This window comes from Rhinopithecus roxellana, chromosome 20 (assembly GCF_007565055.1).
Source record: "Rhinopithecus roxellana isolate Shanxi Qingling chromosome 20, ASM756505v1, whole genome shotgun sequence".
NCBI classification, from domain to species: Eukaryota; Metazoa; Chordata; class Mammalia; order Primates; family Cercopithecidae; genus Rhinopithecus; species Rhinopithecus roxellana.
In genome coordinates this window covers 64,137,115-64,154,809 of record NC_044568.1, presented here as the reverse complement: position 1 = coordinate 64,154,809, position 17,695 = coordinate 64,137,115, and the positions used below count along the sequence as shown (strand labels likewise).

At 51.4% G+C, this 17,695-nt stretch overlaps 2 protein-coding genes across 13 annotated transcripts in view; one reads left to right on the top strand and one right to left on the bottom strand.

Moving 5' to 3' along the window:
- COG4 (component of oligomeric golgi complex 4) overlaps positions 1 to 13,923 on the top strand; it is a 40,608-nt gene extending 26,685 nt beyond the window's left edge. Inside the window, exons 13-19 of the mRNA XM_010382948.2 lie at positions 3,270 to 3,332; positions 9,988 to 10,104; positions 11,666 to 11,758; positions 12,318 to 12,401; positions 12,627 to 12,728; positions 13,007 to 13,135; positions 13,352 to 13,923. Of these exons, the coding sequence (XP_010381250.1) occupies positions 3,270 to 3,332; positions 9,988 to 10,104; positions 11,666 to 11,758; positions 12,318 to 12,401; positions 12,627 to 12,728; positions 13,007 to 13,135; positions 13,352 to 13,486 (723 nt within the window). The 3' untranslated portion in view covers positions 13,487 to 13,923. The remainder of the gene's footprint in view (positions 1 to 3,269; positions 3,333 to 9,987; positions 10,105 to 11,665; positions 11,759 to 12,317; positions 12,402 to 12,626; positions 12,729 to 13,006; positions 13,136 to 13,351) is intronic.
- Positions 13,924 to 14,218: 295 nt separating this feature from the next.
- The window catches only part of FCSK (fucose kinase), a 28,942-nt gene continuing 25,465 nt past the window's right edge, over positions 14,219 to 17,695 (bottom strand). For 6 of the 12 annotated variants that reach the window (XM_030924473.1, XM_030924475.1, XM_030924474.1 and 3 more), the window contains 4 exons: positions 16,366 to 16,553; positions 16,175 to 16,274; positions 15,090 to 15,313; positions 14,221 to 14,914 (listed from right to left, as the gene is read on the bottom strand). In XM_030924473.1, coding sequence (XP_030780333.1) covers positions 14,813 to 14,914; positions 15,090 to 15,313; positions 16,175 to 16,274; positions 16,366 to 16,553 — 614 coding nt within the window. In that variant the 3' untranslated portion in view covers positions 14,221 to 14,812. Of the gene's footprint in view, positions 14,915 to 15,089; positions 15,314 to 16,174; positions 16,275 to 16,365; positions 16,639 to 17,695 lie in introns of those variants that run through there. The other 6 variants (XM_010382949.2, XM_030924480.1, XM_030924479.1 and 3 more) reach the window with 2 other exon arrangements.

The window sequence follows — 17,695 nt, the reverse complement described above, 5'->3', positions numbered from 1 at the left end:
AAAACCGGCCAGTGCATGTTCGCTCTGTGAGGACCTCCTATTAACACAGTTTCATTGTTTGAGGCCCCAGCAGATAAGACCAAAAAGAAAGGCAATGCTAAATGCTTGGTGACAGGTTTCTGGTTTTCCTGACACCAAGGATTTAAAATGTCATCACTCCCATTGCAGGGCCTATTTTTTATGTCACCTTGATTCATCTGGCTGTCAAGATGAATTCTCCAACTGTACTGACATCATGCACTGTGGGCAGGGAATAAGCCCAGTGAATACACGCTTACTAGGGCTGTCAGTACAGGGGAAACTTTGAAATCAATACCATTTGAACTCAAATCCATAAGTCCTCATGACAATTATTCTTGGTGCCCTTAAATGCCTTGGAAACACTTAGGGCCTTCATCCTTCAGCTGTCATGACAAGACAGTTATTTGGAAACTTGTGACATTAGAGGCCTCATGTTATGGCATATTAAAGAAAGATCTTTAGGGTTATCTGTCCACATCAAAGTGGCCTAAGCAGCACTGTCAGCATCATGACTTTCAGCATTGGCTGCAGGACACTGACAAGGGAAGCACTCTGGGGAAGCTTCTAATCACAGCCCCTGGGATTCTGAGATCTTCCTTTTACACTGAAATCCTGAAGCTCCTGACTCATGTCTTGAAGTCTGACTCCCCCTTACCTCACCCCTGCCTTCCTGATCATGCCACTAGCACACCAGTTCACAAGCAGTAGGATCCCCAGGCCCTCTATTACCTCCCACACATGGCCTCTAGATGAGTATTCTCAAACCACGGCTGTGCTCATGTGGCATTCACCTGCTTTAAAAATCCTCAGTACCAGCCCACTGTCCACAGGTCACAGGGCTAACTTTGGAGCAGAGCACCCAAGTCCCCATCAGTCTCTGCCCCTCGCAGCTCTACGTCCTGCCACTTTCCTTCACGTGTCTGTGAACTGAGTCTGCTATTTCCCAAATACCTTTTTGGGTTTTCTGCCATTCTGCACTTGCTTATATTATCCCCTTTCCAGAATATGTTCATTCACTGTCTTACTCATTCCACAAATATTTATTGAGAAACTTCTAAATTTCAGGCACTGTTCTGGGTTCTAGAGCTACACTGCCCAACATAGTAGCCACCAGCCACAGGTAGCTATTGAAATTTACATTTAAATTAAAAATCCACTTCCTGAGTTGTACTAGCTAAGCTTCAGGTGCTCAATAGCCACATATGGCTGGGGGCTACCGTACCAGACAGTGCAGTTAGAATATGTCCATCAACCAGAAAGGTAGACTGCTGTATAGACATGCAGTGGTGAAGAAAACAGGCTAGATCCATGCAAACAAGAAATAGATAAACCAGACAATGTCAGGAAATCCTAAGGACTGTTAAGAAAATATCAAATAGGACAGTGAGCTAGAGAGAGGCTGATGGGGGTGGAGAAATGTTCTCACCTTCATCTCCTGTCAGAATTGTGTTCTACCGTTTTATGTTCAGCTCAGCTACCAACTCTGCCATGGAACCTTCCTTGAATGCCTCACACCAAAACAGTTTGTTCTTTCCTCTGAATGGCCAGAGCAATTAGTGCCTTAATACTTTTGCCCCATGCTACTTTTTTTTTTTTTTTTTTGGAGATGGAGTTTCGTTCTTGTTGCCCCAGCTGGGGTGCAATAGCGCGATCTTGGCTCACTGCAACCTCCACCTCACAGGTTCAGGCGATTCTCCTGCCTCAGCCCCCCCAGTAGCTGGGATTACAGGCACCTGCCACCACGCCCGACTAATTTTTGTATTTTTAGTAGAGACGGGATTTTGCCATGTTGGCCAGTCTGGTCTCAAACTCCTGACCTCAGGTGATCCACCCATCTTGGTCTCCCAAAGTGTGGGATTACAGGCGTGAGCCACCGTGCCCATGCTACTTTTATCATTGGTATTTCTGCACCTAGTCTGTAAGGCAGTCGTGTTATGAAAAAAGTCATCTTTGGACCAGAGTAGGGAGACCTGAATTCATTTTTTTAGTTTATTTGTTTATTATAAAGGATATTATATAGGATACAGATGAAGAGACGAAGAGGGCAAATTATGGGGGAAGGGGTATGGCGCTTCCATGACTTCCCCAGGTGGCCACTCTCCAGGAACCTCCACCTGTTTATCTATCTGGAAGCTCAGAGACCCAAATTCTAAGCCTGGCTCCAGCTTTATGGCCTTGTCACTCTGAGTGTCTGTCCCTTACCCTGCTTTATTATTCTTCCTGGCATTATATAATGCATTTGTTTACTATCTGGCTTCCCTTCTAGAATGTCAGTTCTGAGGGGTGGACCATGTCTGTTCTATTAATTGCTTTCTCTCAGTGCCCAGAACCGTGCCTGACACATCCAGGTACTCAGTAAATATTTGCTGAATCAGTTGCTGTCTGACCTTGGTGAATCATTTTACATTTTTTTTTTTTTTTTGAGACGGAGTTTTGTTCTTGTCACGCAGGCTGGAGTGCAGTGGCGCAATCTCAGCTCACTGCAACCTACGCCTCCTAAGTTCAAGCAATTCTCTTGCCTCAGTCTCTCAAGTAGCTGGGATTATAGGCGCCCGCCACCACGCCCAGCTAATTTTTTTTGTAGTTTTAGTAGAGACAGAGTTTCGCCATGTTGGACAGGCTAGTCTTGAACTCCTGACCTCTTGATCCACCTGCCTTGGCCTCCCAAAGTGCTGGGATTACAGGCGTGAGCCACCGTGCCTGGCCAAATCATTTTACCTTCTGAGGAGTCTCATTTCCTCCCATGTACTGGGCTTGATAATACGTGTTCTGTGGGGGGTATTTGGCAGACTACATGAGTTAAAGAATGAGACAATACCTCACAGGTGGCGGGCTCTCTGGAAGCTTTTCTTTAATGAATGTCAGGCTTTGTGTCACTGACCTGGGGCTTGACTATTTGGAGCCTCAGAACTTATCCCAGACCTGTATGCCTGAGTCATTTCTGCTCTGTAGGTAACACAGTACAAGAAGACCTGAAACCTGAGCTCACTCCCTCTGAGGTCCTGATAGCTTTAGGCTCCCTGGTATCAGACACAGAAGGAAGGGCCAGCCTGCTTCCCCATTTTGCCCAATCCAAGATCTGAGCATCCTGCTCAGATGTAGGGGTGTGGGCTTTCCCTAGCCCGAGTCTGAACTCCAGCCAGCCCTTCTCTGAGCTTCATGGAGCGCAGCTGTCAGCTAGTCTGGCACTGGAGTGGGTGGCAGGCACAGTCGGCAGGAAGTCACGTTCTTCCTTCCTCATCTCCCAGGTGACTCTGAACAACGTGGAAGTCTGCAGTGAAAACATCTCCACTCTGAAGAAGACACTGGAGGTACAAGGGAAATTGCCTATGGGTGGTCAGCAGCCACCTTTTCCCATGTTGAGAGAGAGCCCTATATACACATCATGGTGAAGACGCTTATCCTCGTGACATTGAACCACACTCGAGGGGATTTCTTGGTTACTGACGTGATAGCAAGGCATCCTTGGATCAGGGGGAAAAGCTCAGGAGTTGGAAGATGAGAATTCAAATTAGATCTTCCAGGCAAGGCACAGTGGCTCATGCCTGTAATCCCACACTTTCGGAGGCCAAAGCAGGTGGATCACTTGAGGTCAGGAGTTCGAGACCCGCCTAGCCAACGTTGCGAAACCCCATCTCTACTAAAAATACAAAAATTAGCTGGGCATGGTGGCACACACCTGTAATCCCAGCTACTTGGGAAGCTGAGGCAAGAGAATCACTTAAACCCAGGAGACGGTGGTTGCAGTGAGCTGAGATCGTGCCACTACACTCCAGCCTGGGGGACAGAACAGACTTTGTCCAAAAATAACACACACACAAATTAGATCTTCCAGCACACAGCTGGCGTGTGACCTTGGCCAAGTCTCTTAGCCCTCTGAGCCTCAGTTCTCTCATCTACGAAATAAGATACATAGCTCCATCCTGCCCTAATTTGGGTTTCTTTGATAGCCCAATGAAAAAACAGGATTGAGGCCAAGTGGCTCATACCTATAAGCTCAACATTTTGGGAGGCCAAGGCAGGAGGATTACTTGAGGCCAGGAGTTTGAGACCAGCCTGGGCAATGTAGTGAGATCTGATCTCTACAAAAACAAAAAACAAACAAACAAAAAAAACCTTTTTTTTTTTAAATCAGGATCAGGGCCGGGTGAGGTGGCTCATGCCTGTAATCCTAACACTTTGGGAGGCTGAGGCGGGTGGATCATGAGGTCAGGAGTTCAAGACCAGTCTGGCCAAGATGAAACCCCATCTCTATTAAAAATACAAAAACTGAGCCAGCCATGGTGGCGGCTGCCTGTAATCCCAGCTACTTGGGAAGCTGAGGCAGAGAATTGCTTGAACCGGGGAGACAGAGGTTACAGTGCAAGATTGCACCACTGCACTCCAGCCTGGGCGACAGAGGGCGATTCTGTCTTTAAAAAAAAAAAAAAAAAAAAATCAGGATCAAAAGCACCTTATAAAAATGACAAATCCCTGTATAAATGTAGGAGATTAAGATAAGGTTTGCTTAATCCTATACAAAGCTGGTAGCTGTTATTTTTTAGAGGAAGGCAGCAGAGTATAGTGGAAATTGCTTGGGCTTTTAAGCCAAACACCCCAAGTTCAAATCTTCATTTGGCCACTCCCCAGCTGTGTGGCCTTAGGCAGAAGTTCTGTAACCTCAGTCTCCTCATTCATAAAAGAAGATAATGACCTCTGTGCCACAGGACTCTTACAAGATGAATGTGATAACATGAACCACTTAGTACATGAGAGGCATGCAGTGGTACTTATTAGTTGTATTAACAGTTAAAAATAATAGTAGCTGGGCCGGGCGTGGTGACTCATGCCTGTAATCCCAGCACTTTGGGTGGCCGAGGCGGGTGGATCACTTGAGGTCAGGAAGTCAATACCAGTCTGGCCAACATGATGAAACCCTGTCTCTACTAAAAATACAAAAAAATCAGCTGGGCGTGGTGGCATGCGCCCATAATCCCAGCTACTCGGGAGGCTGACGCAGGAGAATCGCTTGAACCCCGGAGGTGGAGGTTGCAGTGAGCCGAGATTGCGTCACTGCACTCTAGCCTGGGCGACAAGCGTGAAACTCCATCTCAAAATAACAGTAGCTGGGTGGCTTGTGCCTGTAGTCCTAGCTACTTGGGACCCTGAGTCAGAAGGATTGCTTGAGGCCAGGAGTTCGAGGCCAGCCTGGGCAACATAATGAGACCCCCCCCCCCCATCACTTAAAAAGGAAAAATAGGCGGGGTGCAGTGGCTTATGCCTATAATCCCAGCACTTTGGGAGGCCAAGGCAGGTGGATCACAAGGTTAGGCATTCAAGCCTGGCCAAGATGGTGAAGCCCTGTCTCTACTAAAAATACAAAATATAAAATTTAGCTGGGCACGGTGGCAAATGCCTGTAATCCCAGCTACTCAGGAGGCTGAGGCAGGAGAATTGCTTGAACCCAGGAGGTGGAGGTTGCAGTGAGCAGAGATCATGCCACTTCACTCTAGCCTGGGCAACAGAGTAAGACTCCATCTCAAAAGAAAAAAAAGGTAAAAATAGTGGCCAGGTGTGGTGGCTAACACCTATAATCCCAGCACTTTGGGAAGCCAAGGCGGGTGGATCACCTGAGGTCAGGAGTTCGAGACCAGCCTGGCAAACATAGTGAAACCCCGTCTCTACTTAAAATACAGAATTAGCCAGGTGTGGTGGTACACACCTGTAATCCTGGCTACTCAGGAAGCGAAGGCAGGAGAATCGCTTGAACCTGGCAGGCAGAGGTTGCAGCGAGCCGAGATCATGCCACTGCACTCCAGCCTAGGCAACAGAGTAAGACTCCGTCTCAAAAAAAAAAAAAAAAAAAAAGTTAAAATGGTAAAAATCAATTTAAATTTAACAAAATAAAAATAACAGCATGGAGAGATCACTTCGTGAACTACTGGAAAATGAGGGGCCCAGTTCTTCCCCGCTCCCAAACTCAGCCTCTGGGAAAGAAGTGAGGCCAGGGCCCTGCCTCCACAGTGAACACTTGTACAAAGGAGGATGCTTTGCAGCAGAGACAAAGGGCTTGGTGCACAACCTGGTGTGAAGTGTGGGCCTTATGCTGGCACACTGAGGAGGAAGCTGGAGCCAGCACACAGAGGAGAGAGGGGTGGCTCAGAGAGAACAGTCAGCCGGGTGTTTATAGTACTGTAAACTGGATTACATTAGGAATTTACCCCCAAAAAAGCTTTAAAATGGGGGATGGAATACAATAAGGTGGCATAGGCCGGAGGCGGTGGCTCACATCTGTAATCCCAACACTTTGGGAGGCCGAGGCGGGCGGATCACCTGAGTCAGGAGTTCGAGACTGGCCTGGCCAACATGGAGAAACCCCATCTCTACTAAAAATACAAAATTAGCCAGGTGTAGGGGCGCATGTCTGTAATCCCAGCTACTCAGGAGGCTGAGGCAGGAGAATCACTTGAACCCAGGAGGCAGAGGTGGTGGTGAGCTGAGATCATGCCATTGCACTCTAGCCTGGGCAACAGCAAAACTGTGTCTCAAAAATAAAAATAAATATGGTGGCATAATGTACCGATAACATAGTATCTGTTGTCACATTGTATGTGTTCAACAAGTTGGCTGTCATCGTTGGTTTTTTTTTTTTTGAGACGGAGTCTTGCTCTGCAGCCCAGGCTGGAATGCAGTGGCATGATCTCGTCTCACCGCAGGCTCCACCTTCCGGGTTCACGCCATTCTCCTGCCTCAGCCTCCCGGGTCTGGCTAATTTTTTGTATTTTTAGTAGAGACAGGGTTTCACCGTGTTCGCCAGGATGGTCTTGATCTTCTGACCTTGTGATCCGCCCGCCTCGGCCTCCCAAAGTGCTGAGATTACAGGCATGAGCCACCGTGCCCGGCCCGTTGTTGGGTTTTTTTTTTTTTTTTTTTTTTTTGAGACAGAGTCTCACTCTGTTGCCCAGGCTAGAGTGCAATGGCACAATCTCAGCCCACTGCAACTTCTGCAGTTCTCCTGCCTCAGCCTCTGGAGTAGCTGGGATTATAGGCACCTGCCACCATGACCAGCTAATTTTTGTATTTTTAGTACAGATGGGGGTTTTGCCATGTTGGCCAGGCTGGTCTCGAACTCCTGGCCTCAAGTGATCCACCCGCCTTGGCGTCCCAAAGTGCTGGGATTACAGGCATAAACCACCTCTCCTGGCCTTGTCTTTATTTTATTTTATTTTATTTATTTATTTATTTATTTTGAGACCAATTCTCGCTGTGTTGCCCAGACTGTAGTGCAGTGGCATGATCTCGGCTCACTGCAACTTCCACGATTCTCCTGCCTCAGCTTCCTGAGTTGCTGGGATTACAGGCGCCTGCCACCATGCCCGGCTGATTTTTGTATTTTTAATAGAGATGAGGTTTCACCATGCTGTCCAGGCTGGTCTCAAATTCCCAACCTCAGGCAGTACGCCCGCCTCAGCCTCCCATAGTGCTGGGATTACAGGCATGAGCCACCATGCTTGGCCTTTTTTTTTTTGAGATGAAGTTTTGCTCTTGTTGCCCAGGCTGGAGTGCAATGGTGCAGTCTTGGCTTACTGCAACCTCCACCTCCCAGGTTCAAGCGATTCTCCTGCTTCAGCCTCCCAAGTAGCTGGGACTACTGGCGCACACCACCATGCCCAGCTAATTTTTGTATTTTTAGTAGAGACAGGGTTTCACCATTTTGGCCAGGATGGTCTCGATCTCTTGGCCTCGTGATCTGCCTGCCTTGGCCTCCCAAAGTGCTGGGATTACAGGCATGAGCCACCACGCCCAGCCGACATCATTGTTTTTAAGTCATGGCACTTTAGACTCTTTCTGACCTTATCCTTAACATGAGTCTTTTGGGTTTGGGAAGTAAAATTTGGGGAAATATTAGAAATTCATATGTGAGCTTATGACTTTCATAGAATTAGCCAAGTAAAAGAGCTGAAAAATCTATTCCCATAAATCCCAGCCGCCCTTAGATTTGCATTTCACAGATGTTCTTTCTTCGCCCCATCAGCAGCCCTTTGAGATAGGCAGATCAGGTGGCATGACGTTCAGCTTACAGGGGAGGTTACAAGACTACTCGAAGACAGTAAGTGTCAGGAATACTGTGGGAGTGAAGGGCCTCTGTCTGCTAGAAGAGTCCCTCTGAGTTCTTCCACTCTGCTTCCCCTCTGGAGCCAAAACAGCATGAACTTTCTAAGGAGGCTACAAGAAATGTGGCAGCTCCTGGCAACCTAAAACACAACTTTCAAGCAGTTCCCCCTGGAGAGTACTACACCTACACTGTAGTGTGGTGATTAGAAACAGGCATTCTGGGCTGGACACGGTGGTTCACGCCTGTAATCCCAGCACTTTGGGAGGCTCAGGCGGGCTGGCCAACGTGGTGAAACCCCGTCTCTACAAAAATACAGTAATTAGCTGGGCATGATAGTGGGTGCCCGTAATCCCAGCTACTCTGGAAGCTGAGGTGGGAGAATCACTTGAACCTGGGAGACAGAGGTTGCTGTGAGCCAAGATCATGCCATTGCACTCCAGCCTGGGTGACAGAGCGAGACTGTCTCAACAAAACAAGACAAAACAAAAATAGGATTTTTGGAGTCAGAATACCTGGCCTAGAGTCCCAGCTCCATGATTTATTTATCCACGTTAAAAGACGGGTCTCTGCTGGGCGCAGTGGCTCACACCTGTAAATCTAGCACTTTGGGAGGCCGAGGCAGGTGGATCACCTGAGGTCAGGAGTTCGAGACCAGCCTGGCCAACATAGTGAAACTCCATCTCTACTAAAAATACAAAAATTAGTTGGGTGTGGTGGCATTCCCAGCTACTCGGGAGGCTGAGGCATGAGAATCGCTTGAACCCGGGAGGCAGAGGTTGCAGTAAGCCGAGATCACGCCACTGCATTCCAGCCTGAGCAACAAAGTGAGACTCTGTCTCAAAAAAAAAAAAAGAGAGACAGGGTCTTGCTTTGTTGCCCAGGCTGGTCTTGAACTCCTGGGCTCCAGCGATCCTCCTACCTTGGCCTCACAAAGTCCTAGGATTACAATAGTGAGCCACCGTGCTCAGCCTTTCATGACTTACTGCCATGACTTTGAATAAATTATTAACTTCTGTGCCTCAGTTTCCTCATCTGTACAATGGGGATAATTTTACCTACTTCATAAAGGAGATACTTTTTTTTCTGAAGGTCAGAGTAACTTACGGTAGTTTTTTTTTTTGTTTTTTTTGTTTTTTTTGTTTTTGAGACGGAGTCTCGCTCTGTCACCCAGGCTGAAGTGCAGTGGCCGGATCTCAGCTCACTGCAAGCTCCGCCTCCCGGGTTTACGCCATTCTCCCGCCTCAGCCTTCCGAGTAGCTGGGACTATAGGCGCCCGCCACCTCGCCCGGCTAGATTTTTGTATTTTTTTAGTAGAGATGGGGTTTCACCGTGTTAGCCAGGATGGTCTTGATCTCCCGATCTCGTGATCTGCCCGTCTCGGCCTCCCAAAGTGCTGGGATTACAGGCTTGAGCCACCGCGCCCAGCCCAGTGTTCCCATTTTATAGACAGGAAAACTGAAGCTCAGAAACTTTAAATCATTTGCCCAAGGTCACTCAACTAATACATGACTGAGCCAGGACTTGAACCTAGGAATGTCTGACTCTAAAGATAGGAAAAACTTCCAGCCTGGGCGATAGAGCGAGACTCCGTCTCAAAAAAAAAAAAAAAAAAAGATAGGAAAAACTTTGTGGTATTTCTGTTTCTTATTCACTTCCCCAACACTGGTACCCCCATATTACAGAGGGGGAAGTGGGAGCCAAGTGGAATAGCCACCAGGATAGACTCCAGGTTTTCTGAAACCCATCCAGGACTCTTGACAGGCCATAGCTACACCCAGAGAAGGCTGGAGGAGTAGAACTGGCTGGTGCCTCTCCTCACACTCCCATGGCCCACACATGCTTGGTGGTCTTACAGCAGTGTTCTCCCCTAGAGTGATTGCACCAAGCTCTTCAACCAGGGCATTGGAGGGGAGCAGGCCCAGGCCAAGTTTGACAGCTGCCTTTCTGACTTGGCCGCCGTGTCCAACAAATTCCGAGACCTCTTGCAGGTAAGCCCCAGGTTCAACTGCTGACTGAATCCTGTGCCTGTGCGTTGCTCTGAGAAGATTGTTAGCTGGCCCATTGTGTGCAAGGAAGCCAGGAGGACGGGTGAGGGAGCAGCAAGCAAGCCCTGATGCCTGGAGCTATGCAAGTCCCTTGAGACTAAAGGCCCTGTTGGTTTTTCAGCAGTGAAGTTGTCACACTGACAAGCCAACCTCTGGTCCTCTAGACTTTCCACTTGGCCCCACAATGACAAGAGCCCTCAGAAGATGCTCAGAGGAAGCGGAGCCACATGGTTGTTCTGACCTGTGGCCCTAGCCACAGGTGCTGCCTAGCACCCGGCATTCTGAAATCTCTCGTGAGAGTCTATCAGAATAGTCTCAAGGCCTCATTGTTACCCTGGACCTGAATGAGCTGAGATCTGGAAAGGGGCATGTTCCTGGCTCCTCCTTTCATTAGCACTAGCTCTGTTATAACCTCCAACAGGGACTGCAGAAAGCCTCATGGCTGGAAGAACACCCTGCAGTCAAGAGATGGGGAGAGGAGAGAGGGAAGGGGTGGGGAGAGGAGAGAGGGAAGGGGTGGGAGAGAGAGGGAAGGGGTGGGGAGAGGAGAGAGGGAAGGGGTGGGGAGAGGAGAGAGGGAAGGGGTGGGGAGAGGAGAGAGGGAAGGGGTGGGAGAGGAGAGAGGGAAGGGGTGGGGAGAGGAGAGAGGGAAGGGGTGGGGAGAGGAGAGAGGGAAGGGGTGGGGAGAGGAGAGAGGGAAGGGGTGGGGAGAGGAGAGAGGGAAGGGGTGGGGAGAGGAGGGGAGGGAAGGGGTGGGGAGGGAAAGAGAAGGAAGGGGTGGGGAGAAGAGAGGGAAGGGAAGGGATGGGGAGAAGAGAGGGAAGGGAAGGGATGGGGAGAAGAGAGGGAAGGGAAGGGATGGGGAGAAGAGAGGGAGGGAAGGGATGGGGAGAAGAGAGAGGAAGGGAAGGGTGGGGAGAAGAGAGGGAAGGGAAGGGATGGGGAGAAGAGGGGAAGGGAAGGGATGGGGAGAAGAGAGGGAAGGGAAGGGAGGGGAGAAGAAGGGAAGGGAAGGGATGGGGAGAAGAGAGGGAAGGGAAGGGATGGGGAGAAGAGAGGGAAGGGAAGGGATGGGGAGAAGAGAGGGAAGGGAAGGGAGGGAAGAAGAGAGGGAAGGGAAGGGATGGGGAGAAGAGAGGGAAGGGAAGGGATGGGGAGAAGAGAGGGAAGGGAAGGGATGGGGAGAAGAGAGGGAAGGGAAGGGATGGGGAGAAGAGAGGGAAGGGAAGGGATGGGGAGAAGAGAGGGAAGGGAAGGGATGGGGAGAAGAGAGGGAAGGGAAGGGATGGGGAGAAGAGAGGGAAGGGAAGGGATGGGAGAAGAGAGGGAAGGAAGGGATGGGGAGAAGAGAGGAGAAGGGATGGGGAGAAGAGAGGGAAGGGAAGGGATGGGGAGAAGAGAGGGAAGGGATGGGGAGAGGAGAGACGGAAGGGATGGGGAGAAGAGAGTGGGAAGGGATGAGGTGTGCCTTCTGTGTTACATGTCTCCACCTTGTCTTGTGCAGGAAGGGCTGACGGAGCTCAACAGCACAGCCATCAAGCCACAGGTGCAGCCTTGGATCAACAGCTTTTTCTCCGTCTCCCACAACATCGAGGAGGTTAGCCTGGCCACAGGCAGCCATCAAGCCCCGATGACCCCTCACCCCTAGCCCCAGCTGGAGGGAGCGGAGCCATCTGAACAGACTAGACCTTCCATGCGTCCCAGGCCCACTTCCCCCACCCTCACCCTTGGAGACAAGGTTCCTCCCAGGAAACAGTTTGTCCCTAGTCAGAAGGGCTCAGAAAGACATGGAGTTTGCCTTGACCTAACTTATTCCCTTGTATTGGAGCTCTTTTTGCCCCACCTATGATAGACTTAGAAGCATTTTTTTCCTCCTGGCCTAGTTATTTCATTCCTGTAGAACATGAGATCCAAGAAGGAATAAAATGCCAGGAACTTTACCATATTATGTGGGCCTCTGCTACAGCCCTGGGCTGTTTGCTGGTCAGTTTCTGCCAGCCTGGGTGTCTGAGCTGGTTTTAAACTAGGTGAGTCAAGGCACAGGAAAGGAAGAACGTTTTACATTATTTTCTTAGAGGGATAGAGGTGGGTGGCAGTGAATGGTACTTCTTAGAAAGAGGCCCATGGTGACCACCAGTCCTGCTTCCTGACAACAGGAAGAATTCAATGACTATGAAGCCAATGACCCTTGGGTACAACAGTTCATCCTTAACCTGGAGCAGCAAATGGCGGAGTTCAAGGTGAGTAGGGGCCCTAGGGATCCACTTAGGGAATTACCCACCTCTGCCCAAACCAGCAGCCTGCAGGGTCTCATCACATTCCTTCTGGGAACCCTGGAAGCCCTTCCAACCCTAACCTGTAGAAACACTCCCCCGTGGCCTCACCTAACTATCCTCACCACCTAAGACTCCAGCGTAGAGGCAGAGGAGTTAGGTGGGGCTCTGATGTCTACCCTCTGTGTGCAGGCCAGCCTGTCCCCGGTCATCTATGACAGCCTAACCGGCCTCATGACCAGCCTTGTTGCCGTCGAGTTGGAGAAAGTGGTGCTGAAATCCACCTTTAACCGGGTAAGGTAAAGGGGTCATGGGTCTGCAGCTCACGTTTCTCCTCTGAGGAAGACAAGTCATGCCACCACCCCAAGACTTGCATCCCCTCTGTCTGCTGCCCACAGGCCCTGCATGTCTGGGTCCAGTTCTGCCCTGACTTCTGAAGCTGTAGAGCAAACTGGAGCCACAGGGCACCACCTGAGGCCTGGCCAGCCTTGCCACCCAGCTCTGGGGGCAGTTGGAGGCCAGGTCTGCTTTGGCCAGGCCTAAGTAGTTACTGGGCTTGGGTTCTTCTGCAGCTGGGCGGTCTGCAGTTTGACAAGGAGCTGAGGTCACTCATTGCCTACCTTACCACGGTGACCACCTGGACCATCCGAGACAAGTTTGCCCGGCTCTCCCAGATGGCCACCATCCTCAATCTGGAGCGGGTAGGTGGCTCGCCCTTGGCCCAGCCACGGAGGGGTGACTGAAAGAGGCAAAGATGGATCCCCGCCACTTGCCTCTAAACTATGTCTCTGCCAGCAGCCAGCCCTACAGGACACCTTCCCCTTCCCAGGTGCCCCTGCTCTGCCCCTGGTAGAGGCCAGAGCCCTCTTTCAGAATAGCCCCACCTTGCTGACTGGTCTCTATGTCTTTCCCCACAGGTGACCGAGATCCTCGATTACTGGGGACCCAACTCAGGCCCATTGACGTGGCGCCTCACCCCTGCTGAAGTGCGCCAGGTGCTGGCCCTGCGCATAGACTTCCGCAGTGAAGATATCAAGAGGCTGCGCCTGTAGCTGCCTGAGTGAACACACCTGGCTCATCACACTTCCAGGCCTGTTCCCTAAGGGGCCCCAGCCAAGGAGCTGAGCGAGACTGTCTGACTTGGGGGAGATCTGACAGCCCAGACCTTTCTACAGCTGGCAGCAGAGAAACAAGGTCTGGACCCACTCCATGCTCTGCCCTCAGGCCAGGCCAGTTGATGCTCTGGGGGCAGCGTCTCCCCACCAAGAGAAGCGGGCTCCTAATGTGGTGGGAAAGCCACGGCAGGCAGCGGGCAGCCCAGGCCAGCTTTCTGCGTGGTCAGTCTCTTGCCCTCAAACACTACAGCAAACAAGCTACCCCTGCCAGCCCTAGACAACTTGGGTACATCTGGGGACCTAGCAGTTAGGCTTGACTTCGAGGAAAGGCTGTGATGTTTATGATCCCTGAATAAAGCTACCCCTTGGAGAGATGCCAGTGTGCTATTTCCAGGGACGGCCAGATGCTATGGGGCAGGGCAGGTCTACCAGTTGCACTGAAATAGGAAGGCAAAACCCAAGACCTCAGCTTCCTCCCACACGCAGTGCAGCACACAGCTGTGTCCAGGACCCACATGATGGCAGGAGCCCCCATCCAGTCCCAGACCCTCATGCCCCTATTGGGCCCTCAGCACCACAAGCTGGATCACCCCAGGGCCAGTTCCCCATGGTGTAGGGGAAGTGGGAACTGCTCCCAGGAGGAGCAAAAGTGACTTTATGAGAACCACCTGTAAGGACAGAGTGACTTTATTCCAAGAATGCCAGTCCTGAGAACCCACTTCCCACAGGCACCAGGTCACTTGGCACGGTCCGTAGCTTTGCTGGTTAAGGCCTGGGATGGCAGTGAATCGCTGGGTCACTGCCACCAACTTGGCAAGGGACCGCCACCCTCACTCCCACGCTCCCATGAGGGTGAAGCGTGAAGTCTACAACTCTAAGGAAGGCCATAGGGAATGCCTCAAAGGGCCTCTTCAGGGTTGGCCTTGCCAAGGGACTCCCAGCCATATGCCAAGGCTGACTGTCAACCCTTTCCAGGGCCCTCGTGGAATGAGAAGGCCAGCCATACGATTTGTAAAGGCCACATGGGATACTAAGCTTGGGACCTTCTTATGTCCAGGAGGAACAGAGGCTATATCTAGGCCACTGTCCGCCAGGTCAGTCCTGTCCTAGGCACTCTCTGCTTGCCCAGGTCTCGCTCTGGTCAGCTTTGGGAGCAGATTCGCAGAGGTGGGTGGGGAGTAGGAGGTGGAGGTTCCCATGGGGCAAAGAAGGTGGGGGATACTGTAGCTCCAGGTTTTCTCCTGTTGCAGAGAGAAGCCAGCTTCATGGGAAAGGGCAACAGGTTGAGGCCTCGGTCCCCAGCAGCTTCAGGCTCAGGCCCTGAGTGTCCACTTCAACCAGGTGGATGCTGTAATTCCCAAGGCCCTGGACAGGACAGGAAGTATTTAGAAGGCTTTGGACAAATCTCAGGCCTTCTGGAGGCTGGACTGAGCCTGCAGGACCAGGGGGACTTGCAGATACAGCCCCTGGTTAACTGGTGGGCCACAGTGAGGTTTCTTGCCCCAAGAGGTCTCTTGACCAACCCCAGCCCCATCAGTACCTCGGTCTTGGCCAGCACCGCCTCCAAGGCCTCCTTTTGCTGTGGCTCCTTGGTCAACAGATAGAGAAAGCCTCCACCGCCTGCCCCAGCCAGGCTCTGGCCATGCACATGGGGGGCCAGGACATCCATCATACGCCGCACAGCCAGGGGCTCACAGCCTGGAGCCATGAGCTTCTTCTGCTCCCAGTATGAGGTCAGGCACTGGCCCAGCAGAGGCAGGCTTCCTGAGGTGGGGCAGAGGGGAGTGATGTGCCTGGGCCAAGATACTCACTTAGCACCCGTCTGGAGATTGCATGAAGTGCCAGGACGTGCTGCTGAGCCAGTGTCATGGTAAAGAAGCCGGATTCCAGTGCTGGCTGGAGCTGGAAGTAACAAGCCCACTTCCCAGGACTGCCTGAGGACCAATGTGCAGGAAGCAACCACCACCACAGCCAGCACCGTCGGCATCTAGGGAGCTGTGAAGCCACACACTGGGGTCCCTGCCCAGCTCAGACTTCCCTGGAACTCAGCCATGGGGTGAGTCCCTTCCCCTTTCTGCTTCCTGTTCGGTGGGGCTGGAGGGCCTTTCCCATGATGAAAATTTTGTCCAGGCCGGGCGCGGTGGCTCAAGCCTGTAATCCCAGCACTTTGGGAGGCCGAGGCGGGCGGATCACGAGGTCAGGAGATCGAGACCATCCTGGCTAACACGGTGAAACCCCGTCTCTACTACAAATACAAAAAATTAGCCGGGCGTGGTGGTGCGCGCCTGTAGTCCCAGCTACTTGGAGGCTGAGGCAGGAGAATGGCGTGAACCTGGGCGGCGGAGCTTGCAGTGAGCCAAGATCGCGCCACTGCACTCCAACCTGGGTAACACAGCGAGACTCCGTCTCAAAAAAAAAAAAAAAAAAAAAGAAAATTTTGTCCTCAGATGTGACTTTCCCCTAAATATGAGACCTTGGAGAGTATAGACAATAGGCTTCTGTTCCCAGAGGCCTAATATCTGGAGCTTGTGCCAAGCCTGCAGATGACCCTGGCCTCAAACCCACAAGTGGCAGGATACTCGCTCCCGGTGCCCCGACCCCCCCGCCCCGGAGGAAGCCCCTCACCCTGGCGGAAGGCTTCAGCACACTCCTCAGTTTGCTGCACCAGGCTGTGGGCATTCTGCACCACAGCAGGCAGTCGGGCGTACCAGCTCCTCAGCACATCCTGTGGACGGGGCAGGAGAAGGGGTGGTGAGGACCCAGGTCCAGCCGGCAGGCCCCCTGCCTGCCTCCCTCATGCTGGGGCCAGAGCTCACCTGCAGCAGATTCCGAGCCAGGCGGGTCTTGCCAGTGTACACCAAGAGCAGGTGGTCATTGAGCTTCTGGACAAAGCCCTCAGGCACTGTGACCTCTTCTACCTCCACCTTCAGCGGCAGCTGAGCCTGAGAGCGCCCCACCTTGATGCCAGGCATTAGGCCACCCACTTGGTCCTGCCAGCCACCTCCTGTGAGCCCAGGGCCTGTCACTGTTGGAGTCTGTCTGGCCCAGCTTCATTCTCCCAGTCTAGGCTCCCGGCCCTGCACCCCTTGCTGGGACCAGTGTGGAAAGATAGTTTCCCTCAACTCCACAGGACAGTGAGCTATGCAGCTTCTGTCCCCAGGACAATCCCAGCAAGGGAATGGGCTTCACTCCAGGGCAAAGCTTGGAATTCCCAAGGCCTGAGTTTTGTTTTAGACCTAATGTGTAATTGGAATTGGGATAAACCACATTGAAGGATAAAGATTTTACACTATGGCCGGGCATGGTGACGCACACCTGTAATCACAGCACTTTGGGAAGCTAAGGCGGGCAGATCACTTGAGGTCAGGAGTTTGAGACCAGCCTGGCCAATATAGTGAAACCCCATCTCTACCAAAAATACAAAAATTAGCCAGGCATGATGGTACATGCCCTGTAATCCCAGCTTCTGGGGAGGCTGAGGCAGAGGTTGCAGTGAACTGAGATCTCACCGCTGCACTCCAGCCTGGGTAACAGTGTGAGACTCTGGCTCAAAAAATACATATTTTACACTAACCTCTGCCCCTCCAGGGGAGTTTTAGTCAGAGGAGAGGCTGACAGATACCTTCCCTATAGCCTAAGTCTCCCTGCACCATCTTCTGACAGGTGGTTTATGTTGGAAGGAAGCGCATCAGGATCTATTTTTATCTTATCTAACTTATACATCTTTCCAGCTTCAGTAATGAAAGGTATGTATCATTTTCCTTGTAGCTGCATAAAAATAACAAAACTAGTCCGGGCATGATGGCTCACGCTTCTAATCCCAGCACTTTGGGAGGCCAAGGCAGGCGGATCACGAGGTCAGGAGTTCAAGACCAGACTGGCCAACACAGTGAAACCCCATCTCTACTAAAAATACAAAAAATTAGCTGGGCATGGTGGCTGGCATCTGTAATACCAGCTACTCGGGAGGCTGAGGCAGGAGAATCGCTTGAACCCGGGAGGTAGAGGTTGCAGTGAGCCAAGATTGTGCCACTGCACTCCAATCTGGGTGACAGAGCTAGACTCCATCTCAAAAAAAAAAAAAAAATTAAAAATAACAAAACTTGAGTTGCTTCTGGGACAGACCCTTGATATTTAGGGAAGGGC